General features: G+C 31.6%; 1 protein-coding gene across 9 annotated transcripts in view; it reads left to right on the top strand.

Moving 5' to 3' along the window:
- Positions 1 to 27,905, top strand: part of Liprin-alpha (PTPRF interacting protein alpha) — a 148,908-nt gene that overhangs the window by 114,883 nt on the left and 6,120 nt on the right. For 2 of the 9 annotated variants that reach the window (XM_067265342.1, XM_067265334.1), the window contains exons 15-23: positions 4,968 to 5,051; positions 9,597 to 9,727; positions 13,721 to 13,795; positions 16,818 to 17,002; positions 18,026 to 18,125; positions 18,395 to 18,476; positions 22,861 to 23,061; positions 23,370 to 23,545; positions 24,160 to 24,257. In XM_067265342.1, the coding sequence (XP_067121443.1) occupies positions 4,968 to 5,051; positions 9,597 to 9,727; positions 13,721 to 13,795; positions 16,818 to 17,002; positions 18,026 to 18,125; positions 18,395 to 18,476; positions 22,861 to 23,061; positions 23,370 to 23,545; positions 24,160 to 24,257 (1,132 nt within the window). Of the gene's footprint in view, positions 1 to 4,967; positions 5,052 to 9,596; positions 9,728 to 13,720; positions 13,796 to 16,817; positions 17,003 to 18,025; positions 18,126 to 18,394; positions 18,477 to 22,860; positions 23,062 to 23,369; positions 23,546 to 24,159; positions 24,258 to 26,051; positions 26,119 to 27,905 lie in introns of those variants that run through there. The other 7 variants (XM_067265343.1, XM_067265336.1, XM_067265338.1 and 4 more) reach the window with 7 other exon arrangements.

Raw genomic sequence — 27,905 nt, forward strand, 5'->3', positions numbered from 1 at the left:
TGCATACTCAAAGAAATAAATGTTTTTCTAAAGCTTGTCCTCCTGTTTATTGATGGTATAATAAGTCTAGTGAAAAAGAAAAGTCACCTTAGCGCTCATATAATTAAAAAAAACACATCATAATTTCTAACAAATGGGCATGGGTACAAGCTACACGGCATTGCATCCTTTCTCTTGCCTCGGCAAACTGTTGGAGCATGTGCCACAAGTTTGCTTGGCCACAAGTAAAGCTTGTGACAGAATGTAATGGGTTTTATCTTAAATTCTTGCTGCTGACGTTTGTGAAAACCTGAACTAGTCACAATAAATGTAATTAACTTCAACAATAAAATATGTGGTGATTTGTCTTAAATTTTGTCAGTAATGTATACACATAAGATGACTACTACAGTGCCTTGTACAGTACATAGCAGTCACCTTTATCCTAAACAACATTTTGACCTGCAGTGTCCAAACTGTATATCAACCCAAGCCAACCAATGCCATGTGTCTTTAGGCTAGAAAACAGCTATAATACTAATAAATTACAAAACAATTTGATACTAGAAGGAGACATTAGGTGCCATCTCTTATTTAATTATAATTATTAAATTCATTAATTTACAACAACTGGAAGAAAAGAATTGGCCTGGAGTGGCACTTGAACCCACAACTGCAGCTTACCATGCATATGCATTGCCAGTTACACTATCCGAAACTCTGGTCTGATCTCATCTTCCAGTATACAGTGGGTGATTGGTTAACAAACATAATCCGTTCCAAGACTTTGTTTGCTATCCGAATTGTTCATTAACCGATTATCAATTTTCCATAGGATTTTATGGGAATTTGATTAATTCATTCTGGAGACTCTAAAAAATAAAAATAAATATAGTAAGAAAGTATATGTAATAATAAAAATATACATATACTAGCAGATAGGCCCGGCGTTGCTCGGGCAAAAGTAATGATAGCGATAATTAAGATTATTAAGTTATAGTCACAGAAGAAAAAGAGTAATTTCATCAACAAACTAAATATTTTGAAAGAAAGTCCAAATTTGAATTTCGAATATTCTAATATTGTTCGATTTTCACGACGTGTTCTGATTATATCGTTCAATTTTCATTGAATGTTCTAAAGAAGAAAAGTCAAGAAAAACCGAACTAATCTGTTTAAATTTGAAAATCGAATATGTTCTAACATTATACTCTTTTCCTTTTTTTTCCTCCAGTGCCCGTAAATCTTGCACGTCGCTTTCTCTTGTTCTCCATTGTTACGTAACACTTTGGAACTTATATCTGGTACCCTAACTGTGCACCAAATTTCAACTTTCAACTCCTAACCGTTTTAGCGAATATTAAGATTATTACGTTATAGTCAACCTTACTCGTTTTCACAGAATGCAAGAATTGGGTCCTTCTTGTTTCCAGACTAATTACAGAATTTTTAGATAGGTCTAAAAATATGTTCGATTTCGAAAAACTGCATCTGCGTCTTGCACTTCGGTTTCTCTTAACACTTCCATTGTTACGTAACACTTCCATCGTTGATGGAAGTGTTAAGACTTAATCCTGTCCCTCTCCCCCGTGGGGAGGAATTTCGAAAAATCCCTTCTTAGTGTGCGTTCTCGTGACGTACCCTAACTGTGTACCAAATTTCAACTTTCAACTCCTAACCGTTTGGGCTCTGCGCTGATTATTATTATTATTATTATTATTAGATGATTTTTCCGTTTGTGGGGGTTAAAGAATCTGTCCAATGTTGATTGCTTTTCTCTCTTCTTCAGGATTTTTCGGAAGTAATTAATAGCATTGTAATTTTAGAAATCTCCAAGCCTATTAACCTCATTCTGGTTTGGATGCCATTTGTATGCCAATTGTCCTGACATCCTCCCACTTCCTCAAAAGATCTTTAATTGCTTGAAACTTCTTGATATATCTTTCATAGCTAAGATTGTGTTTATTGTAGACCTGTTCAAGCCATACTGCCTAGCAACATCAGACATCTGCCCACTGTCTACCTTGGCTATTATATCTTGCTTGGTTTCTATGCTGAGCACAGTTCTTGACACTCCACTCTTTTTATGCTCCATAATATTATCATCAGTTTCTTACAAAAATTCAGAGAACAGAAATCAACTAATGCACAAAAAATTATTGAAATGCAAGGCCCAGATGAAATTTGGTATTAAAACATTAACAAATATCCGACGGGACAGTTAAACGCTCGCCTTTCGTAAATAAAAACCGATGCAAAACATAAGTACCTATCCGACAGTCTTGCAAAGACTATAAAAAATTATTTGTCAGAAAGGTAAACAAAAAGCTGGAATTACAAGGGGGAGTTTCAAAATTTGGAGGAATACTATCTGATTGGTAGCGGGTTGAGTGTTGATGTTCATGTCTCCAGAGCTCCAAAACGTTTTGAATTGTTACCTGGAGACAAAATAGTGAATACTGATTGGTCTTCCCTTATGTCGCTTCTTTTTCTGTATGTTCTGTGAAGCGTTTGTTATCCGATTTGTTCATTAACCAATCACCCACTGTATATAACATTAGGCAATAACCAACGTTAATGTCAGTTACTAACTTGATGACATTGGTTGGTTTTTAGTATTATATTGTATCGGGTTTTAGTGGAGTTGTTTATCAACCCTGCTTGGGATTTTTGAGAGAAAGTAGTATTCTTCTTCTGGTAGAGTGAGTGATCAATTTTGAAGAAAAAGTAGTAGTAGTTGTCTAAGTCATTTGATTCTACTATTCCAAAAATCAAACATTTGTTCCATTAAATACTTCACTGGACTGAGAGAGAGAGAGAGAGAGAATTAGAGTACAATTTAGTGAGAAAGTGAGCATTTGCCATTCTAACAGGTATTTTGTATACAATATAACATCTCAGTCTCATATAATTAGATGTTATTTGAATATTGCTGCTGGCTACCTCATTTATTTGTGATTTTTCCATCAAGTCCCTACTTTCATTATAGCATAATAAACTATAGAATTGATCAGAAAACATCCTTAAAAGTTTTTGTTGATGTATTAAATGTTGGCAGTTAGCTATCTCTATGATTTGTCTGTTTTTAATTTTTTTTGTTAGCCAAATCATAGAATTAAAAGATTTGTTTCAGTGTGTTGTTAAAGATTAGAATTGATATTAAAATTAAAAGCAGAAGTGTTTATATATCACTTCCTTCTTTTAATGGATATTGGTGTGACTAAATAACTAATAATTGAAATATATAATTTATATTTTAAATTTTAAACGTAAAATAGAATTTCAATATATATTTCTAAATTAAGGTACATTCACGTGTCTCATTTTATTTCTAATTATTATTTATTAACTTTCGAGTTATCAAAATATCTTGACTTATTGGTCAATAAGGAGCCACTTGATACCCTCTGTTTATATCCAAAACACGTATTTTGTCTAAATTTGGTGTGCAGAGAAGATTTAAACAAAATGGCCATATTGTGGCTTCTCAAATCCTTATTACAGCTCTCATTGGATCCCTACCTCCTATTATTATACCAGTTTTGATGCCATTCTTCTATAAATACTGTTTCAACATTGATATATTTTCAGAGTGATCATATCCTACATTAAAATTTAATATTTACTTGGCAATTATTACAATAAATGGAAAAGCGAAGTTTCCATATAATGATGTGTCATTCGGTTTACAAACATTCGAATAACATACCGATGCATGAATGTATCTTATTTTGACATTTTTAGATTCTATTTATAATATAACATAATATAATTTTTGCACAGATTACATTTTAATTATAATAATCATGAACAAATGTTTATGCACAATATTTTATATTTATTTGTGAATTACTAAAATGTGCTTTTATTTCAGGGCTATATTTGTCTAATAAATTTTAATATAAATATTATAAATTGTTTTATATTTTATATAAATGTCTAAGTGAGGTAACTGAAATACTTGACTTATACAAAGTTCATAATATTGGTTCATTTTATGCCTTAGCATAGTCATTTATACTTAAAAAGTTAGAATAAAAGGAAAAATAATAATTAATTTCTTAAAAATTTGTATTGCAACATCTTTTATTTATACTTTGTAATTAATATAGTCTGCTTTGTCATCAGCTATATACTTGCTGTGGCATTTCAATTAATTTTGCCCCTGATAACCGAGATTGTTCTATACAGAGACAACCCATAAATAAACAGATAGTGTCTGAAAATAAGGGTGTCTTTTATTTCACAGTATACATGTGATATGAATGCCATATATGCATATTAAAACCGCAAAGCCTTAACCCATTCGGGTGTAGAATCGACAAGTTTGCTGTATTGGAAAGAAAAAGGTCTAAAAGTCCTCCATGGAAAATGGGTTTTAGTGAATGTTGTTGCATCGTGTGATCTGGCAGATTCTAGATGAGTTCGATGGGTTCGTATCGGGAGACTGATTGGCTCGCAGATGCCTTGTGCCAATTCCGGATGTTTTTGGCCATGTGACAAGGAGTTTTGTCTGTCAACCCACCATTGAGGGTATTGGAAGAACACCTTTTCTGATATGGCAATGTATTTTTCACTGTTATTATTGCCGACATTTGAGGCATTTACTTACAGGTTGTCTCCGTATATGTCAATTTTTCTAAATATTTGGAAATCGACGGTAGCGGTAATTTATTAATTCGTATTTCAGTTACCTCGTCATTGGTATGAATTATTGACTATTCCATTTACTGTTTACCAAATATTGTGCACAAATTCTAATTTTTAAAGTATCGCTATAACATGCATAAGGTAATCGTTACGGGAGACGTGGAATAAAACGTCCTCGTCGGATTCGTTTTGGTGTCGGCCCTGCAATAAATCGACGCACCGTCACGTTCTCTGCCGATGGAGAAGATTCGGATAGTCGGAAATCTATTAGCCCATCATTAATGGTTCTCATTGTTTTAAGAGAAAAATTTGAAACTAAAAATAACTTTTTCGTTTAGGCCCCTGCCTCCATCACACCCGGTCACATGTATCAATACGCTTCCACTAGCCAACCTCAGTTAGCTGAATCTCAGCCCACTCAGGTGAGAATTCACCTTTGTACAATTTTAATACTGGCACGAGAATTATTTCTCGAGACGTTCGTAAATGTTAACTAACGTTTAGATTAAGGCCGTTAATCGACTCCCGTCTTTAGTCTGGCTTTATTTAAATATTTTAACGTCGACGATGTGATCAGGCAGGGCGATAATTAACGGATGCACGCTTTGTAAATTTTTAATCTATGTTTGTTATTGCTTGTCATATTTGAGGTGCTGAGAATCAGCTTTATTTTTCTTTCCCTCACTGCATAAATCTATTTTTATGCTCATAACATTTTACTCATAAATATCAATTAAAATAATTGTATTTTGTTGTTGTATTTGATTGCAATGTGCTTTTATTTTCAACTTTGATGCAATTTTCATACTAATTTTTATAAATTTGTGATTTAACCCATTGTTTAACCCATTATGACTCTATTAAACAAGTATCTAAAATGAGTTTTTTGATTTTAGTTAATTGGCATTGTAAGTAAATTTTGTTCAGCATTCTAATCAACTTTTATTCTCTACTATATTTTTTTAATGTTTTGAAAACTAACTAAAATAACACATTCGGTTGGTTGGAATTTAAAAGATAAAAAGATGGGTGTGCAGGGAAAATAATGAAACACAGAAAAAATTTGTAAATGAAAATGGTAAATTTTTAATGCAGTAAATTATATTGAAAATATAGGCATGTTTTTGTGTGTTGAACGTTTTTTGTCTAAGCGAAACGATTTTGTTACACCATTTTCACATCCTCTCATCTTTTGTTTCATCTGTTGGAAATGACTCGTCAAGTTGCACCTCAGTTGAAGAAACTAATCGGCTGTCGATGACAACAAATAAGCAAAGCATTAGTCGAGAAACACTGGTTCAGGAGCATCGATGTTCGGTCTACTACACAAAAACATACCTTATATTTTTAAAATTACACATTTTGCAATGTATAATAATTTTTTAAAATAATTTATATTATCCTTAATTATACAAAGTTCTGCTTTAGTTTTGAAACTGAAAGAGAATGGTTAAAGTAAAAATTTTAAAAGTGTGAAAGTTAATACAGGTATACCTTGTCTGACATTGGTAATTGGTTCCAGGAGAGGCGACATAAGTCGAAAAACGACATAAGTCAAATTTACTTGTGTAGTTACGACGTAAATCGTAGTTTCGACTTACGTCGTAACTAAACACCAATAATGGAGGAAACACCAATAATGAGCACTTAAAGACCACTAAATAAGACAACAACACAGAAATACAGATGTTTTCATGTTCATTCTCTAGGATTTATGATGATTATATTAACATTTACTGTAAATGTACATATTTTAATATGATTTTATGTGCTTTTAACGCTTTTCTAGTCATATTATGATTTCAGTATTTGTGGCAGACGGATGTAAAGTCAAATAAAATGACTTAAACTTGATTTTTATTTTTCCATATACTTTTTTGACAAACGACGTAACTCGAATCAATGTAACTCGAGGTATACCTGTAATAGTGTTTAAAGAATACCAATAATTAAAGTGGACCTTACATTAGATTTGCAGTTCGATCCAATAATTCAAAGTTGTTTCATTAGAGAGCTGTTATGCAAAATCAGTAATACCACTTTTGGCTAATTTGAATGAAAGTGAAATTATAGCAGCAAAATCACACTTTTCAATTCAGTGGACAAAGAAAGTTCAAGATGTTAAGATTTAGGTAGTAAATATGATATTGAGTGACATTTTGCTCTGACTTAGCAAGCCTGTTATGGATTTGTTTTCTCAAAGTGAAGCTTGCTGTCAGTTTTCTGTTATTTCCAGGTTTTTTTATAATTTAAATTAATTTCTTTAAGGGCCATATAATAATGATTCAAATCAGGCAAACGCTGCCATAATATTTTTTTCAAAATAAAATAATAAAATTGCAAGAGGAAAAATATCCATCTCGGAATCGCACAGTAAAACGTTTATTGCAATGATTTTCTGCCGTCTTTTCTGGTGTGTAACCTGGAAGCAAGCGATATGTAGCCTTTTGGCTAATTTAGGTCAGAAAATTCTAAGCAAATTTCCTTAAGTTATAAATCCATATAGTCAGTACATTTTCTCCTAAGTTTTACACACTAATGAATATCTTGTTTTACATTAATGCCTATATGGGTTTTAAGGAGTCCAATCAGGAACATTGATCCATAAGGGACATTTCCCTCCATACTTTTGTACTAAAAAGTTGTTTCTCTTCTCAGCATATTTTTTACCATACTGCAAAAATTTGAAGTAGAAACGAGTACTGTACAGTATGCTTCTTTTTACGTCCACTCAGAATTTATGACGAGAAATTTTTTCTTACTTGTTGTTGGTTCAAATTTGGGTCAAATGCTATGTATAACATTGATTCTACAGCAAGAGGGGAAGTATTTTTTGCAAAGAAACTAATCAGCAATGAAGAATTCAGAAGTAACCAAACGAGGAATTAACTCATGCAAAATTATCCTCACGCAGGTGTTAATAAAGGTACCTTTATTAACACCTGCGTGAAGATAATTTTGCATATTGTCCAATAAACCATATTTGTCGTCATAAGTGTTTTTAAAAAGGCCATTTTCAAGTTTGGACAAATAAATTATAAGTTTTTTGGTGTTGATGGGGTGGGCTTTAAGCTTCTGTAGAACTACCATCATTGCTAATCAGTCTGTTATTTGTGATAATTCTTGGGTTGTTTTTTGGTTTGCTTGGATTTAACTTGATTTGTATGGAATAATAATGTGTATGGCTGTAGAAACAGCAGGGTTATTACTTATTTTGTTCATATGCTGCTTCAGAAAGTACAGTGTAGTAAGGAATAACATCATTTTAAAAATTGGATATAACTTGTTTTGTTGCCAGCTCTTCAGTTATGGAAATACAAAAAATAAATATCTCAAACCAGGAACAAATGACACTGTTGTTAATTCAAATGGTGACATATTGGCAATGATATAAAAAATATATTTATGTGACTGTATTATTATAATTTCTTAGTTGCATCTCAATAGCAAATTGTAGTTTAACTCGTAAGCAGGCAGCAATAACTCTTAACATTATACAGTAAATTACATTATACACCTAAATTATACAGTAAATTAGAGTGTAGATTTATATTTATTCTTTCCTTTTAAAGCTCAACTTAGAGGACAGATGTTCCTTCAAATATCTTGTTGGTTGAAGGAGGAGCTAATTAATTGCAATTTATTCCTTCCCTCTGCTATTTTAATTTTGTAAAACTTGTTAATAAAATTTATACATTAGTTTTGGAATCTGCCTGTCATTCCAAGATTACATCTAAACAAGCATCAGACCCTCAGAAGTTTATTGTAGATGGATCTAGATATATCGAACCCACTTCTCGATAAAATTCTTAATTTAAATTTAATATTCTCGAGTGCCATATTTTCTGTACCTGTCATGGGTCGGCAAGAATTGTAATGGGAATCCAGACCTAACCTAAGCCAACTTGCTCGCCCAGATTCCATCCAGGGTTCACCAGAGTGATAGGCCGACACCTTAAAAGACTAGAAGTGGTTTTGTCAAATTAGTTGACTCACTCTGTCCGGGATAGATTCACAAAGCTCATATGTATCTGTATGAGAATTTTCTCTATTAAAAAAATAATTATTGCCAATATGTCAAAACAGTTTTCCAAATTATTAAACATTCTTTAATGTGATTATTATTTTGTTCTGAACTACTTAAAAATGAAAGATTTAAAATGATATCCATTTTTTATTTCGACAACTTTAGTCTCACTGGAGCGTTTTTGTTCTTGTTCTGTCAGTCGAGATGTCAAATCTTTAAATTTGGTTTATTTATCGACTTTTCCTAAGACATAAATTATTGAGAATGCAAACGGAATGTCAGAATCCTTAAACTATTCTTGCAACATTCTAATTTTCAATTAATTATTAAGGATTTTTTTACCAAATTCTGTCATTGCAAAATACACAAAGTTTCTGTTTCTTTTTTTTTAAAAAAAAGAAAAATATAATAAAATGCATTAAAAATTTCATTTCTTTTGTAAATAAACTGAAAGCTTCGCTCAACGTGCACTTACTTAATATTATTACTACCTTACAATGTTCAGCAAATGTCAATTTACTTTTTGTATTTACTGATTATTCATATACCGGAGTAACCAAACGGGTTTTTTTTCTATTTTGGCTTATCTTTTTCAAAAACAGCTAATTTTTCCGGTTTAAAAGACTAAAATTTTATCTTTAGAGTCATTCTTTTGAACGAAGGATCAATTTTGCACATGATAACATTTTTCGCAAATACGAAACTTAACCTCGATTTATTTGAAAATGCTTTTTACAGAATACATTTGTGAATGTGATGTTTTAATTTCAGGGCAGCTGTTGTGTGTTTTCTTTTTTTTTTTTTTTTTTTTCTTCTTTCTTTTTGCAATTTTACTTTTTATTTTAAAAGTATTAGTTATTCAATCAATTTTTATAGCTGCTTTTAAATTCTGCCATAAATGTATGCAAAAAGTTTTTCATTGTCCCAATCTTTGATTTAGGTCCATCCTTCAAGTGAATCAAAGGATGACAGTAGATTAATCAGAAGAGAGACCAGTCCTCCGACACCACGTTCTCTGCGGTTAGAACGAGTTGCTCAGGCATTGGCATTAAACAGTGAAGAAATAAGAAGGTGATATGATGATAATGGAGATTTTTCTACATAGTTTTTGATTTATTAGAAAAATTTTCATTATTCTGTAATTGTTGTTAGCATTTTTATATATGAAAATTTACTTTAATGAATTAAACTTCAAACATTCCAAGATAATTTTTTATAATAAACAGAATGGGAAAAACAGTTGCAAAATCAAAATTTAAGCCAAAGTATAATTTATGTAATTTACATCTGTGCAATATCTTGTAATGCAGGTGTCTCGCTCAAAATTTGCCCGACTGAGATGACAAAATATTAGCAACATGCATTTTATAATGGATATTAAAAAAGAAAACATGTACAAGATCGATCCAGGAACAACATGCATACTAAAGGAAAGAATTCACAAAATCATTAAGGCTACCGACATTTTGCAAGTTCAGTCCAGATACTATTGCATGTACAGAAAAGTGCATAGATGCACGATGACACCGCTATTGGCAACTTTTGTAAACATCCAATTGCCTAAATTTATTTATCATTTCCAGAGTGGGGCCAATCTTACTTTATACACTTGTTTTATAGAGATAAAAGATGTATAGTAAATGAATAACTTCTAGAATCCTAAATAATCTCTTGTAGAAATATTAATCTGTTTTATACACGTTTAAAATATTGGATGCACTATTAAACAGTTTTAATATCAAAAATTTGTCATATTAAGGCCGGTTCTTTCTATGATAGAATCCAGATACGGTTGTTGGCAGACCAAAGGCCATCAATATGTGAACATGTGGCTTTTTATGTTCTGAAATTCTTCACTTTAATGCTTGGCCTATGGCACTAACATACTGGTTAATACGTATCAACCAGTATATATTATCCAGTATATTACTACTAAAACCACAACACAAAATGATTGTTTACTCAGTTTCAATCCATTAAATTGTCTCTTTTTCAGAATCTGTTTAAATATTAATATTGATGATAGTTTTTGATTACAAATCAATCATTAAATTTTGGTTTTAGTAAATGTTTATTCCCATTCACTTTTAGATTAATGAGAAATTTCTATATTATCATTAATAAAAAATTTTGAATATATCAAGTACACTCAAATCATTCAGTAAAATATACAAATATATTGCTAGTAATACTAAATTGTTGTTGACTGTAAAGAATTTTTTGCAATTTTTAAATAAATTGCATTTAGATAAAAGCAGATAAGATTACATAAAAATCTATGCAAAGTGTTCTTGTGGTTGATTGAAACAAAACAATTTGGATGTGCATTACAGATTAATATACTATTAATAATTTTGTGATTTATGTCATGATAATTCTTGGCTCTTGTGATAAATAAGCACAGAAATTAATTTAGTGTAACAGTATCTAAGGTATTTTGCATCCAAATAAAAACTGATAATTCAGCAATAATGTTATTATTGAGCAACTTTGCCATAGAAAAGCATTACATGCATTCATTACGAATGCAAAATAGTTAGGCCAAGGAAATGCCAAACACTGCTATCCGATACAAAAGCTTGCAGATATTATACGAGCATCTGGCCATGTATAAATGTAAATGCTGTAAACATTTTCACAACAATACAGAATCTGCTTTAAACAAGACGCAGAATAGCTTATACTACCATTAATGAGTATCAAATACGAGTTTTCGGAACATACTGTAGTCAACAGGAATTAAATAACACTGGAATTCCTTCGATCAGCTTATTTTAAGGAGACCAACTTTTTTTGTTTAATAAAATATTTTTGACTTATTTTGAACCGTTGTCAGTTACAATTTTAGTTTTACTTTAGAAAACAATAATAATAATCTTTTAATTGTATATATACAGAAGATCGATTCTTTTCTATGTGAAAAATTTGCTAACCTCTTGGTTTATGTAAATCTAAAATACTGCCAATAGTTGTGCTCTGCATGGCCACTCTGCTCTCAAACTATAGTGTGGCACTTTGGTTTCAACCAAAGGAGATTGCCTGGAAGGGACAAGGGGTAGTTCAATCTATGTCTTGTCATCACATCTATGCAGATTTCCACAGGCCATCTGGTGTTGCGAAGTGCCATTTCCCAATTTTAATTTTTGACATCCCGGAGCCACAGAATTCTATTGGATTGGCACAAGGGTCTTCTTGAGGAAATCATCTCGATGTGGATTTTGGCTTCCATCTTAGCATAGCAGGAGAGAGATGATTTTGCAGATTCTTTGAGAAATTTAAAAATAATAATAACAATAAAGAACAAAGTCCTAACAATACAGGCCAAAAACATTTTTGTTAACAAAAATAAGAAAGTTGGCTCCTTAAAATAAATGGATCAAAGAAAGAATACAAAACAATAACAAGTTTTGTGAGATATTATAAAATACAGAATTTCATATGAAAGAAAATAATTATTTACATTGCAGTTGTTATTGATATGGTAGACAATTCTACACAAAGCTCAGAATTTAAAATTCTATAATTTCAAATGTTGGAGAAAGATTTTTGTCAGAAACAGCAGCAGTACTGCCATTTCAATACTTGAAATTATATTGGTATAAATAATTTGTATTAATATTATTTCACTACATAAAATCTAGTTTGTTTACATTCGGATTCCCTTGATAGGCATAATTTTAGTAGTTTAAAATTCCCAAAGTAATAATTTTAAGCATTTATGAATACATAATTTATATACTTTAAAGTATTACTTAATATAAAATTAATTATAATTCATGTAAATTTTAACTGTAAATAAATTATTTTGTAATAAAGCTCTGATTATTCAAATTATTTTTTACTATTTTTTCAAAATCATATAATGACTGTTTTAGTTACGCATTGTGCATACTTTTATCAAAATCTATGCAATTTCATACTAAGTGTGTGTGAAATTTTCATATTGATCTATAAGAAATGAAAGTTTTAAAATGTAGAAAAAGTCTTGTAACAGATGTGAAATATTTTGAATGTATATACTCCAAAATAAGTCTTTATGGGATGTGTTGTAAAGTCCTTACACACCCACATAACTGACAAATGCAGATATCTACAGTTGTGAACATGACATAATTAAAGTGACAAAGTACTAGAAGAGGAGGCTGCTTGCAGTTCCCCCAGCAATAAAATTTGAAAGTTGGTGCTTCTATCTTGAAAAGGATGCACAAAACAAGACAAAGGTCAATTACGTGATTGTAGAACACTTCTGATTTAGCAAGAAAGGATACTCTATGCGCACAAATAACGTGGCTAAAAGCATTAAATGGTAATTTGTTTGAATTTGATTTGCATTGATGCTATTTCACAAAGCATGAGAATGTGAACTGCATGTTAGACGTAGACACGAAGAATTATTCTGAACAAGAAGCAGCTTTCTCCCGGATACAAATGTGTATTTCCTATTCTGTCCCCATTTCTCACGACTTGCTGCTTTGCAGAGCAATACATCAATAACATTTACAAATACAACTTTTAGGAACTAAGAAATTTATTCACCTTTCATTTTTTGGCACTTGCACCTGTCTTTGGGGTATGAATTTTTAACACAGTACTCAAAAGATATAAAGAGCAACAGATCAAAATTTTTTTTAAATTTAAGATTGGTTTGGCAGATGGCCAAACCATTCTTAAAATGGGATACAGCAATGCAACAAGTGGGCAATCTTTTAGGTAGATGCCTCCCAGTAGGACTTTCTACAAGAAACTAGGCCCCACTTAGGTGTTAGACAAATTGAGAAAAATCTGGAATGTTTGTTTTTCATTAATTTAAAATATTTGCATAAACAGAGTTTTATTACAATTATCATAATAGAAATTTAAAATTAAACTAATTTTTCTTTTATAAGTTCTGCAAAGTGTATTTTAATTTAAATAAAGATTTAATGCTATTAATTTATAAAATTATATAATAGTTGTTTTATTATGCTTTCTTGCATGAATGCAAATTGTATATAATATTTTCTTGTGTTTTTTGTCCCTTTATATTTAAATGCGCTTCCCGATCCGGAATGATTTTCTGCAAAGAAGTGTGCCTAATTCCATCTCTAACCCTCACACAACTCTAGCAAATATATCTTCCATATCTCAAGACATGCTAAGGTTATTTTCAAATGTCAAATTTATTTTTTTTACTTAATAAATACAGAATAAAACATTAATTTTAGTCTATCTAAAATTTATACCCATAAATAAATTTTTTAAATAATTAAATTAGATTTACATTATCCATAATTTAGTATTTTATTTTATGATTTAAAATAAAAGTGCAAGTTGTTTAGTTTTTATTTATTTTTTTCAAACTACAATTCTATAACTTCTACTCGAACATAGTAACGAAATGACAATTCCTAAAAACTCCGTAGAATTTTAAGAATTTAATTTTTTGCTTTTTTCTTCTGGTCATTTTTTGCAAGTGTTAGACTGTCAGGTTAATGTTTTCCAGTTTCGACTTATTTTGCTTTTGGAAAGATTTTTTTCCCCATCTTCTCCATAAAAATTTTTCTAGTACATTTGTGGGTTTTTTTTTCCTAGTTTGATAGATAGAATTTAGTTTAGGAACAAAAGAGCTTACTTAGATACACAAATAATAATGTTCATTTTAGAATTCCTGTACAGGTCGATTCCAAGGCTTAAACATTTTGAAAATCTAAGTTTAAGACTTGGAAGCATTAGAAACCTGTATAATTAATTCATAGTGAAATCTCTTTAAAGTTTTGGGTTTAATAAATAACAAATACATTAATACTTCATAATATATTTCTAGCAAATGTAGATTAACTGAAACAGTATTATAAGGATCATTGTAACATTAAGATATATGTCAGTCTTTTCATTTGGGAAGCCAGGCTTGACCAGCAGGCATCTGTTTAATCGGAGATATGCATATATTGAATGTGAACGAACCAGGAAAAAATATATGCCAGAATTTAAAAGGTGTCAAGTAGATTTATAAAGTAGGTTTAAACGAAGACAAGCATCTTCAGCCTTACTTGATAGGCCTTTGGGCTACATTCTGAACATAAACTCTTCATCATCAGCAGTTTTATTATTATAGCAGCAAAGGAAACAAAAAAACATCTATAAAGCTGCGAGATCTGGAATTTTATTGGATTTTTCTAAATTATTTCTAATGAAAGCGAACAACGGAGTTCATGGAAACCCTATAACCCTTTTTCCAAAAGAGAAACATTCTCACACTGTAACAACTTAAAGTTTATACTTAACATCCAGATTTGTCATTTGTTTTAATCCTGACGACAACTTTAACCTCTAAACCATCGGTCTCATGACATAGTTTCCCGCCAGGAAACTATAAAAACCGCCTCCTTCTCCCCTCAGGGGTCTTTTTCGATCTGCCAGTCGAGCGTGTTTGTGGATGAGCCGTGAAATAATTGTTCATTGCAGTCGCAAATAATTGACCAAGTGCCTTATTCCAGAATCATGTCAAAAGTTTCCTCAGAGATCTTTAAGAGGTATGAAAACAATTTCTGTAAACTCTCTCTCGGCTCCCCCTATGCATAATTGAGAGTTAGAATTGTAGCTTAATTTTTTTGATTTCAATAAATCTTGTTTTGTTTTAAACGGGTGCCTTTACTCGACTGTTGCCAGCATCTTATCGCTGGCTCCACTGACCTCCTCCACTCGCATAACGCGTAACAAAACGTAACAACTATCCTTGACAAGTGAGTAGGTCAACAACCTGTTGCCGGAAAGAGAGGAACAGTCCGACCTCTCTGGTGGCTCACAAAGCAATTACAATGCCATCTTTACATAAAAAGCTGCAGTTAATGTAAGTAATAAATGCCAAAGATCATTTTGAATAGCGTTCTAGGCCAGTGATTTTCAAATGGTGTGATGCAAACATTACAAAAGTATATTTTAAAAACAAGAAGAAATCTATTTATAAAGATTTATTACAACCATGATCAATTTAATAGCTAGCCTAGGTCCTTAAGTTACTATTGCTGCAACTATTCATAATTTTAAAATATATTATGTTCTTAATTTTGTTCACAAAGTGCACTAGAAAAAGTTTGAAATTTGTCAGTATACTTATAGAATAATGGGCTGGATTTCAAGTCATCCTCATAGGTTTTTGCATATAATTAAAAAGGAAGAAAAATATCTCAAATTTCTCATGTCTAGCAATACTCTAAAGTGGATCGTCATGCCAAGAATCTCTCTTTGCTCAGTTGCCATGTTTCCAGTTAGGATTTGCAAGACAACTCAAACAGCATACATGCTCATTCTTTGTTATCTTGCCACATAGCCTTACTGAATACAGTTACTCTGTTTGGGGTAAGAGAACTCTTAATACAAATAATGATAGTTGACTAAGAAGTAGAAAGTTATGATGGTTGCAATGTTCATTTTATAAATTATGGGTTTTTGTCAAGTTTTGTATGCTTTAGTATAAGATGACAAAGGTGTTGTGTGGCGTAATGCTAAATGGCATCTTATTGTACTGTTTTTGGAGAAATACTTGACAAATATATCTAATATTCTTTAGTATATAGTTTGTCTTAGAATCTCTCAGTTTTGAAAAGAAAAAAACTGCTTTTATCACTATTGATAGAATTCTCTTGGTGCATTAAACCATTTCTTTCCTTTATTCATATTTCATAAATTAATTCATAAGTATTCAATAAACTTATTTCTGGCCTTTGTTAAATTTTATAATGTCATCCAAATCCCTTCTTGTAAATTGGCTGAGAAGTTTTTGTATTCCCAATAACCTTTCTGTGAAATGTCATTTTTCTCTGTCGACTCTCCGAGTAGTTACATACACCAACAGTTTGTCCCATACAAGAGAGAATCAAATATTTAAAGCACTTTTGTATCATTTAATTCCCTTAGATAACATATATTAACTATGGCTGCTTCTGTCTGTTAGCTTAGTGTGAACTTTTATTTTGTTTGCCTTGTTTTGCTAATATGTAGCTTCCGTCGACTGAAAATTTTATATATAGTTTATATACATATATAAACTTGCTTATAATAATAGATAAATTATTAATATTTTTCAGTTTAGAATTTATTTGCTATTTCTTTTGGCTTTAATTTGCTTGTTATTATTAGTTTTCTGCATGCAATTTTTCCTACATAGCAATATTTTTATCAGGCAAACCATGGATGGAGGTTTACTTAGCACTCCTTCCCCTCTCAGTTCAGCTAATTCTTCACAAGATTCTCTGCACAAGACACCTCCCAAGAAGAAGGGTTTTAAGTCTTCACTGGGGAGATTTTTCAGTAAGAAAGAAAAAGCCAAAGCAAAGGAAGCATTGAATAAAGAGTTAATGAATCAAGGTATGTACATATATTTTTAATTATTTTATGTCAAAATAAGTCTTACATCTCAAAGTATGGAATAAACTTCTGATTGTTTGAAGAATAGCTTTTAGTTATTGTAAACGCTTAGTCTTAAGAAACACTTCTTAATGTGAGTTTTTTAAACACATACAACTAAACACAGTTATGGCTTGTTTCACGAGTCTCAATCAAGCTATAAATATTACTGTATTGGGACCAGCCTACTTATTTGAAAAATGGATTGATGAATTTTTGTCGAGGCCACTAGCACAAACAACATTCTTATAAAAGGCACAGGGCATCAAAGAATTAAGAAGTAAAAGAAGTCAGTGTGGGAAGGAACATCAAAAAGAACAATTGCAAAAGGCAGAAACATAAGAGCACCTGCAGTGAAAAGAAAGGAGGAGGAAGAAGAAAAAGTGCACTTTATCAAACATTATCACACAATTATTTAGTTTTATACATATAAATAAATTAATTAAAAATTAATGAATAACTAAAGTATCAAATTTCCCATTTATCTTTTACTTTTGAATTGCTAATAAACTTAATGGATTATTCTTTCTTCAATTGTTTCATCAGATTTGAACTTGCAACTCTAACAGGTTTAATTTCCATTGTTTTCTGTATTTCTAAATTAATAATTTAAAATCATCAAGATGCTTACCTTTAATGATAAGTAAATTCAATTATTAATGAATTTATATACAGGCATCATACAGGTTTATATTACATACAGGTTTATATTACATATTACATTATATACAGGTTTCTGATAGCGGGCTATCCATAGGTACACCTCTACTCTGCAGGTAAATGACACCTTCATATTCAAAGAAGGAAGAATGAACCATTAAGTGCAATAGATCCAATGCTATAGAAAACTAAATTTACTACATACTTTATGTATGTAGTAAATTTAGTTTATCATGTTAGAAAATTTTTGTGAAACTGATGAAAATGTGTTATAACATCCAGAATTAACACTAATACCAAATTTGTTAAATTTTGTACTCGTAGGTGCTGTTTACTCTGATAGCGAAGTAATAGGAACGGATTCGTCAGCAATATCTAGTGGGCTAGGGCAGAAAGCAGACTATGACAGAAGAACGAAGAGGAAGTACGTTTTTGTGTCCTCAATTTATTCTCTTATTAATTTATTAATAAGTTAAGGTTTAAGTTTTTTTTTATAAGAATTTAGGATAAGTTACACTTGCAGTAAATATTACATATCTGTCTTATATTTGGCAATTTTAGTCAGTCTAAAGGCCACAATTCCTGTTGTTTTGGATTATATGTATATTAAAGTATAGCATGCATATTTTTAACAATTACAGAATAAAATTTTGTAATTATTTGTTCACTTTAGTAATTACTGGTGTTTTGTAGGCACGAACTATTAGCTGAAGCAATGAAAGCAGGTACACCTTTTGCATTGTGGAATGGGCCCACGATCGTCGCTTGGTTGGAGGCAAGGATTTTAATTTCAAATTAAACATTACATACTTTAGTTATTTTACATTATTTAAAGATACATATATAACTAAAGTAAATAAACTTCTGATGTGATATGATATGGGTTTGACTCTTGCTAAGTCAAATGTTACTTTTTAAAATTTATTTTGTATACTAGTAAGGTGAACTAAATAAAGAACATTATTTTTGAACTGTAAGACTAAATATCTGCATCCATAATTTCCAGTATAATAAGTCCTGTTAATATATAGAAAGTACTAGTATACAAAACAAATTTTAAATAGAGTTAAAAAGGACACGAAAGCATAATAATCAAATGTTACTTTTGTTCCAGCATAATTCTTATAACCTCAAAAGTGAAAATGGTATTAAAGATTCTCTCAAATGTACGGTTCCAATGACTTTAGTTTATGGCTAATATATCATGTTAGATGTGGACTAAAGTTATTGGAACCCTGCATGTATATGGTTTGCTTAATAACATAGCATACACAAATTGTAATAGCTTCTTTGTTCTTTGGAATTAAGTACAGAATTGCTATGGGGAACTTATCATACAGGACCACTTTTATTGATGGAAAAAGTAAATTTTATTTTCTGTTTTCTAAAGGAAATGCCGTTCTTCATTTTGGGCCATATGCCCCTCATCAGTCTTTATTGTATATAATATGGTAAAACTATAATATATCTAATGATGACCACTAGAATAACTTAGTATTTGAAAATGTTGCATAAAATCAGTAAAACTGTAAGTAGAACTTGCTAAAATATAGAAAATTGACAAATAAAATGGGTAAAAACAAAATCTTTAAAATAAATCAATAAAAACTGGCTAAAATACCAATCACATATCTATGCTTAATTCCAAAGAATGAGAGAGAGAACAAGAAGCAGTAACTGTCCAAAACTGGGATTAGATAAACACACACAACCAAGCCAATACCAGCAACTATGTAATTAATAAATAACGAAATTATTTACTAATGTTTTCATGTATTTAAAATAGACATTATCAGGTATAAATCACAGAACAAAAATGGCTACATATAAAAATCACACACATTTTACATGTTCAAATTAACATTATAAATGGAACACAGTACACTAACTTATAATTTATACATTTTGTTTGATATATATGTAAATTATTTAAAATTATTAAAGCATAATTTATAATGACATAAATTAATTTCCAAAAATTATTTTTACACAAATAAGATACTTAATGAAACATCAAACATCTTCTATGAAACATCTTCCAATTTGATGTTGATGTCCAAAAAGTGTATAGCTGTACAACTCTTGTTCGATCTGCAATGATCGGTAGGTACTTTAACAATAACTCTTTTGGCCCAAGTACCAATTTGACGTTAGGTATTTTGTTCCACACTATGAGAATATCATTGATGTATCAGACGTATAATGCTATATCATCATAAATTTTAGGCAATATGGTGTCATGTGCTTTCTAACCACTAATTCACATAAGGTTTCTGATAGCGGGCTATCCATAGGTACACCTCTACTCTGCAGGTAAATGACACCTTCATATTCAAAGAAGGAAGAATGAACCATTAAGTGCAATAGATCCAATGCTATAGAAAAAGATACTTATAAGCACTCTCCACATTTGCCAGAAGAAAATCCCTCAGCTTGACGAAAGTTATAGCTCTAACTCTGCCACACATATTTGCATTTGCAAAAACCCATAAGAATGGCCAACAGTTACGTCCTGTAGTGGATAAAACAACTTTGCCCACCATTAAAATGGAGAGACTACTTAGCAAATACATGAATTGCCATCTACAGGAGCATCTTTATATGGTCACAATCCAGAACAAGTTCTTCAGAAACTGCGGAATCTTTGTGAAGTAGCAACTGCTGAATCGTTAAGATTCCACAGTTTCTGAAGTACTTGTTTTGGATTGGTGACTGTATAAGGATGCTCCTGTAGATGGCAATTCATGTATTTGTTAAGTAGTCTCTCCATTTTAATGGTGGGCGAAGTTGTTTTATCCACTACAGGACGTAACTGTTGGCCTTTCTTATGGGTTTTTGCAAATGCAAATATGTATGGCAGAGTTGGAGCTATAATTTTCGTCGAGTTGAGGGATTTTCTTCTGATGAATGTTGTACTTATACACTCAAACCTGTTTTTGTGTGATTTGTTTTGTGCAATTTTTTTGTGCGGTGTACCAATTTGATTGAAATTCATATACCGCACAAAAAAAGACCACACAAAAACAAGTTTGAGTGTAACTACCTTTACTACAGCATTGGATCTATTGCACTTAATGGTTCATTCTTCCTTCTTTGAATACGAAGGTGAGAATTTAACTTAAATGTTTTCTTTATTGGCAGCACAAGTAATTTCACATTCTAAATTAGCATGATGTTGGTAGAAAGCCAATAGTGAAGAAATTACTATTCTCACAGTTTTCTTAAGAAAACCAAAAAAAAAATTGAGTGTCTTATTAGATTTAAACTCTAATCTTTTAGAGCAGCAGTTGAGATTTTGCAACATTTCCAAGAAGCCATGCCCTATGTGAGTGCCTCAAGTTTGTCTTGTCTTGAAAATGGATTATCAGTATCAAATTACATTGTACCATTAATGAAAGTAATCTGCTATTTTTTTTTTAACTGTGTCCATAATATATACACTACTTGAGAAGCAATTTTCTATATTTAATGTTTGGACAATATTAGTTTACAATTACATTAAAATATAGTAATTTCTGTACTTCAAATTATTCTCTGTTCTTCTAGTTTGAGTTATCAAGAGTCAACTATACATTCTTCAGAATGTATGGGAAATGTAAATTGACAATACTCAGAGCAATGTAGAGAAGAATTTACTTGACAGATCAGAATGAAAATTGGTGGTTACCTAAATAGAATGTGTGGAAGAGAATTTGCAAATGAATAAAGTTGCTCAAAACATTTTTGGGGAATGGTTGAAACATACCATGTTATCCTTGCCTTCAGTTTGGCAAGTGATTGAATTTAACCTAGGTAAACTCTGCTTTCCAAATTAACTCCATAACAAAAATTTGCATGAGTTTAGGTCGGGATATGGTTTCCAAGTATTAGAAAACAGTTGGCAATTAGTTGGCATAATTGCCAAATGTGGTATGCAACAATTGCATTGTTGTACGTGCAATAAGCATAAAAGTTATGGAGGCTATATAATTTCTGCAATGCTGAGATTTGTGAAATGACTGATTTGCTGATAGATACATGGGGTCCTCAGATCTGGTTATAGTTTGTGGGAAACCCATACCACACAGTTACGTAGTCAGTGTGTAGATGCACTTTGTGGACATATAGAATTCCATATATGGCAGTTCTGTATATTTACATTGCCACATAAGAAAAAGGTACATCATTAATCTTGTGGCATTTCTTAGGGAAAATATTTAGCAAATAAACAAATTTTATTGTCCAGAGTCTTCAAATAAACTTTTCTACACATACATACATACATACATACATACATACATACATACATACCTATCATTTAGATTGACGGTACCCTGGCCGGGAAAGGGTTAACAAGCTGACTGGATCTCAGCTACATGAAACATTTCATCACTAAGCCAAGGCATATATTTGTTGGTGGCTAAAAATATTGCACATCTCTTGCTTCAAAACTTTGCACATGCTCTTCGTCAGTCTGGTCTCTAGTCCCCTCTCACAATAATAGTTCCTCTCTAGACTATGTTGCACCTGAATATTTTATAGTTACCAGATACTTGCATGACACTAACTGTGGATAGCTTTAATTGCAGCCAGATGAATCAATTTCTGTAACCATAAGTATGACATCTTCCATATTGTTTTTTGCAATAGATTATATGCTTCTAACCTAATTTGTCACACCTAATTTGTTTTTCAAATTTCTGTATCATATTCTTTAGTCCATTTAGTGACAAAATCCTTTCCTTAAATCTTTCAGATGTGAATATCGTCGACAATATTTTGATAAGTGGCTAGCAAAGCTTAGTCCTTCTTGCAGATACCCATGGTTCCTTCTACAATTAGAGATGATTTCACAAGATATTAGCATGCATGTAACATGTTTTAGCACACTCAATGAAATAAATTTTTTTATTGCAAGTTCTCTTCCCCATGTTCTTATTAAGGTAATCACCAATTTTCATTGTGATCTGTCAAGAACATTCTTCTCTACGCAGTCTTGTCAGTTTAATTATAACACTTGTATATTTATACCCTATTATATTTTCAAAGCATGGATGTTATGACACAGCAGTATTTGATGCTTTTTGAAAATTATTTAATCTTAAGGCTCAATTCTTCAACTCAATTAACTATATAGTTTCTTGGGAACATGAGAGTTACTATTATTTTTTTTAACATAGTTATGGGTCGGCATGCCCGCCTGGTACGTGGCTGCCTGCCGAGCAAATGTCAAAAGCGGAGCCATCATGTCCGCACTGTCAGACACGGAAATCCAGAGAGAGATAGGAATTAGTAATCCGCTGCACAGACTCAAACTCCGTTTGGCTATTCAGGAAATGGTTGCCCTCACGAGTCCTTCGGCTCCAAAACCTACACGAACAGTAAGTTTGTGTATACATATATAAACATTGCCAAACCAGACGTATTAATAATAAACCAAACTATCGCCATAATTAATTGGTTATTTAATAAATATTAATAATTATAATAATTTAATTTCGATAAGAGATGGCACCTAACATTTACATCTACTATTACTTAATATCTAATTATTAACAGCAGCAAAATTGCCCTGTTAATTACAGCAATAGTTTGGTTTATTTATAAGTTTGTCTTGGTATTTTTAGACAATTTTTCTTTCCATTTTGTCATTGGTATCTAATAATGTAAAACATCTCATTACTATTAGAGTTTAGCATTTGGAGAGATGAATCATGAGTGGATAGGAAACGAATGGCTGCCTAGTCTAGGACTTCCACAGTATCGTTCCACCTTCATGGAATGTCTGGTGGATGCCAGAATGCTAGATCATCTTACCAAAAAAGATTTGCGGGTTCATTTGAAAATGATCGACAGCTTCCATAGGTATGTATTTGGAAAATTATAATAAATTTTTAACCACTTAGGTTTTAGTTGTTGTTATGTGAGAAATACAAGTAACTATAAAGCTAAAGTTTAAGTTTTCTTCAGATATAATGTCTAAAATATATGATAATGTATTGTAATTTTTTTTTCAATTTGTAAAATTGCAAATCTGCAATATCAAACTTTTCAATCCATCCTAAATCAACCTACTCATTATGATTTATTTTTAGAATTCAATATGTAATGCACACACAAAAGTATAAATAATGTTTTCTCCTAAATTACTGTTTGTCGACACAAATTACATTACAATAATACATTGGTGGACAGGGTTTACTAAAATGTGCTAAAATTTTGGCAAAATCTGAGAAGTCAAAGCTCACATTTCCTTGTAAGTTAAAACAAAAATTATCTCTACATAGAATTATGATTCTGAATTTTTAAGATTCATTCTTACACTCTGGCATCACTGCATCACCACTGTGATGTGTGCATGCCAGGTTAGGAACCATCAGCATAGATGTACAGAAAAATTAAGTCGTACGTGTTCTTGGTCATAAAATATTTTTGGAGCATGTATCATTCATTTTTAATATTTTACTTTTTTCATTTAGAACAAGTCTACAGTATGGCATCAACTGTTTGAAAAGGCTAAATTATGACAGACAAGCATTAGAAGATAGGAGAAGGAATAGCGATAATGAAATTAAAGGTAGGTTAAATTATTTTTATTAAAAGACTAAGTAACAGTAATAATAGAGAGGTTGAGGCGCACATATTCAGCCCAAAACGTGAACGGTGGAGGGATGAGTGCCGCCATCTGGCAATTCTAGATGTTCGATAATGGTGTTTGCTACGTCTAGAATGGCGAGTAGACAATTGACTGAAACTTCTTCAGTTTTTTGTGTTTGTGGTTAAAATTATGATGTATTTTATTAAAATAATGACTATTTAAGCATTTACGAATAGTGTTGTAAAGAAAAATAATTTATGGATTAAAATTGTCTCTAACTATTCAATTTTTTAACAAGCAGTACGAAGTGCCTATACAATTTACATATGTTTGTTTTCATAATAGCTTATCTTAAGGTAGGTTTGTTCTTCCATGGCATCTTCTACCATCGACAGTGTAATACATTTGTAAATTTTCTAAAAAATTAATTTCCTGAGCCGCTTTCGAATTTACATAAGCCAACTACTTCCTTCAACAAAAGTATGAGGTAGTCCTATCATCTGATTGTACGGTAGGAGAATTAAAAATAATTATTTAGTGTTATTGAACATCCTATAAATACTTTTAAACAGTTTAATTTGTTTATTTACCTTCGCTGGTAACCCTCGATGTTAAATGTATCCTCCATTTTTTCAACAGATTTCCCGTGAGTCAATGCGCGATGTTCACTGAGTCTTGTGATGTTGTGAACGAGCGCTGCGAGCTTTTTTACTTTGACTTAAAGTGTCAAATGTGTACTTCTGCTTGCCATACAAGTTTAACATTTGTACTTGCGCCTCAACCTCTCTAATGTAAAATTTAAAGGACATTTCAAGCAGAAATTTTCATAAAATTACTTGAAATTTCATATTGTTTTTCGTTCTGTCCTAATTAAAGTCCGAGATTTCATTTACATTAAAAAGGAAGTATTTAACAGATATTTTATCAATTAGTACAATGAGAAACTGTGCCAGAGACTAAAGGAGTATTAACAGTGCATTCTATCTAAATTCATTTGAAAAAAATAAAAATAAATGAGATAGTCTTTTCGGTTAAAATATCCTTCTAGGTGGCAAAGAATTAAGAACTACAGTTGAGACAAAGAGGAAATAGGTTCAAAATGTGGATTTCGGCATAAGTAAAATTACAAAAATCCAGTAAAAACTACATGTATAAGAAGCTCTAAGACATATTAGCACATAGTTAAAATTGTATATTGAGCCATCAGTTACGAGATTTTATTTAAAAATAACTTTTTATAATAATAAATAATATAAAAGGGAAAAGGTTTAATTTTTAGAGTAGAGATGAGTTTATAAATATTGTAAATGCCAAATATGAGTAAAATTTTTGTTGTCTGACTCACTCGAGATACGACACACAACCCGTCTATCTCCCCACCCCGAGTTCTGTACTACCAAAATTTAATAATATCGATACTCCTTGTATAAAGGTTACCATGCCCGATTTCATGTTTTAACGTTTACCCCATCCCGAGATATAAAAAGTACGTGCTTGAGGTTCAAAAATTCGACAGGATTCAAATATTTTCCCATGTTAAATACATATTATTATTAACTGTTTAGTTTTTAGCTAATTAATTTTTTTTAAACAAATAGCGTAAAAACTTTCAAAGTTTTCTGCTACATACTGGCGTTTTCGAATTTCAACTTTACTTTTGATACCGAAAGAACGAAAATTAAGTATAACTGTATAAATATATGTATCTTAATGGTAATTTCCTCCAGAAGAGAAAAAACTATTCATTTTTGCTTATTACTTTTTCTATTTTAGCATGGATTCCGAAGACGAGAATAAGACGTTATCGAAAATATTTAAAATAAACCAGGATTTAGTACTTTGTTCCCACAGACACCATAAAGTAAATATTGCCTCAATGCAAAACAAAAATCCTAAAATTGTATTTATGTTATCATTAAGTGCGTGATAGCATTAGACTTAAAACTGTTGCATTATTCTGGCATGCTAGAATATCTGTGTTCACAATTAATCTAAGCCTTTAACAACATAACTTTATTGTTAACTAAGAAGGTTTCACAAGCTCTACATGGAAGGTAAGCACACCTCGTGCTCCAAAGCTCGTGCCAAGATGCCCTCTTGGCAGAGATGTATCCGCTGCCTTCCCACAGCCAAATTATAGCCACGACAGATTCCCTGCCTAATTTGGCCATGGATTGGGTGAGGCGGACTCACATATACAAAAAATATACAATTTAAATTAATTTCAAATTTTTCTTATAACATTACAAACTACAAAGTGGAATTCCTGTTTTTAAACAAGGATACCTTTTTAAAACTTTTGCATCTTTTAACATCACAAAATATTCTGGAAGGTAGCACTTTGGAAACTTTAGGTGTTAATGGATATTCTTGTCCTAAAGGTAACAGCAGCAGAATTGTCTCTTGATTATTTATATTCATCATTTTTGGGCATTTGATTTTTAGTTTGTTTCACTTTTGATAGTTTGATTTTACATCTGTTTTCTAATAATCTTTCAATTGTTTGTTTCTTATCTTTTTCTCATTTTTCCTCAGCTTGCTCACTTCGCTCTTTATTTTAATAGAGGTTTTCCCTTTTCACTTGCTGTTGAACTTCCAGATCCATCTTCAGCATCTTGTTCTGAACCTTTTTTCCTTTTGTGCTTTTTATGTGGAAGCACACCTCCATCCCCACAACAACTTCCATCTTTCTCCTGTTCAATTTTAATCTTCTGCCTTTCATCCACTACATTTTCATTGTAAGATTTTTAAAATCTTTATTAACTTCTACATCTAGCCTGTCTGGTGTGTAGCGCAGTCCTGTCAATTTTGTTCCCTTTTCCATCAATTCTATCCATTTATCCTCAGTGGATTCATTGCTTCCTCGTAGCTGTTTGGGATTATGAGTTTGCCTTCTGATATCAGGACTCTGTTGTAGGGACAATATGTTAGATCATTTGTGTCTTCTGGTATGTCTTCTTCGACATTGGAGTCACTTAGAGGTGGTCCATAGTAGAAATTGGAAGGTGATCTAGGTCTTTTTCCTTCAATTGGAGAGTGGTTTTCCTCTATAGGTTCATTTAGGTTGTAATCTGTCTTGATTTTGATTTCTGTATCCTCTATGTCCTCAGCTGTAGAAGTTGAATTGGTGCACTGTCTCTCTATATTGACTTAGGGTATAGTCCTGCATTGGATTTACTTGTTTTTGGAAGTCTTTGCCCCTTTGGTTTTCTAGGAATTTTACATCACGTGACTCGATTAAGGTCATAGTGGTAAGGTCAAATATTCAGTATGCTTTCCTACAGGATGAGTATCCCACAAAGATTCTGCCTTTGAGTAAAGTTTGCTTCTCCTCATTTTTGGAATCCAATAATATGCTTCACAGCCAAATACTTTTAAGTGTCCTATAGTGGGTTTTCTTCCAGAGAACAATTCCTCGGGGATCCTCTTCATGTCATTCTAGGTGGGTGTCTGGTTGTGTACATAAGTGAAGCAATTCATTACCTCAGCCCAGAAGATTTTGGCAGTTCCGCTTCTATCAGTAACGCTGTAGTACCCTTGATAAGAGTTTTGTTGGCCTTTTCTGCCATGCCGTTTTGAGCAGGGGAATAGTAATTAGTTAGTTGATGGTTAATACCCTTAGCCTTT

Source organism: Centruroides vittatus, unplaced genomic scaffold (assembly GCF_030686945.1).
Source record: "Centruroides vittatus isolate TY-2023 unplaced genomic scaffold, ASM3068694v2 contig_221, whole genome shotgun sequence".
NCBI classification, from domain to species: domain Eukaryota; kingdom Metazoa; phylum Arthropoda; class Arachnida; order Scorpiones; family Buthidae; genus Centruroides; species Centruroides vittatus.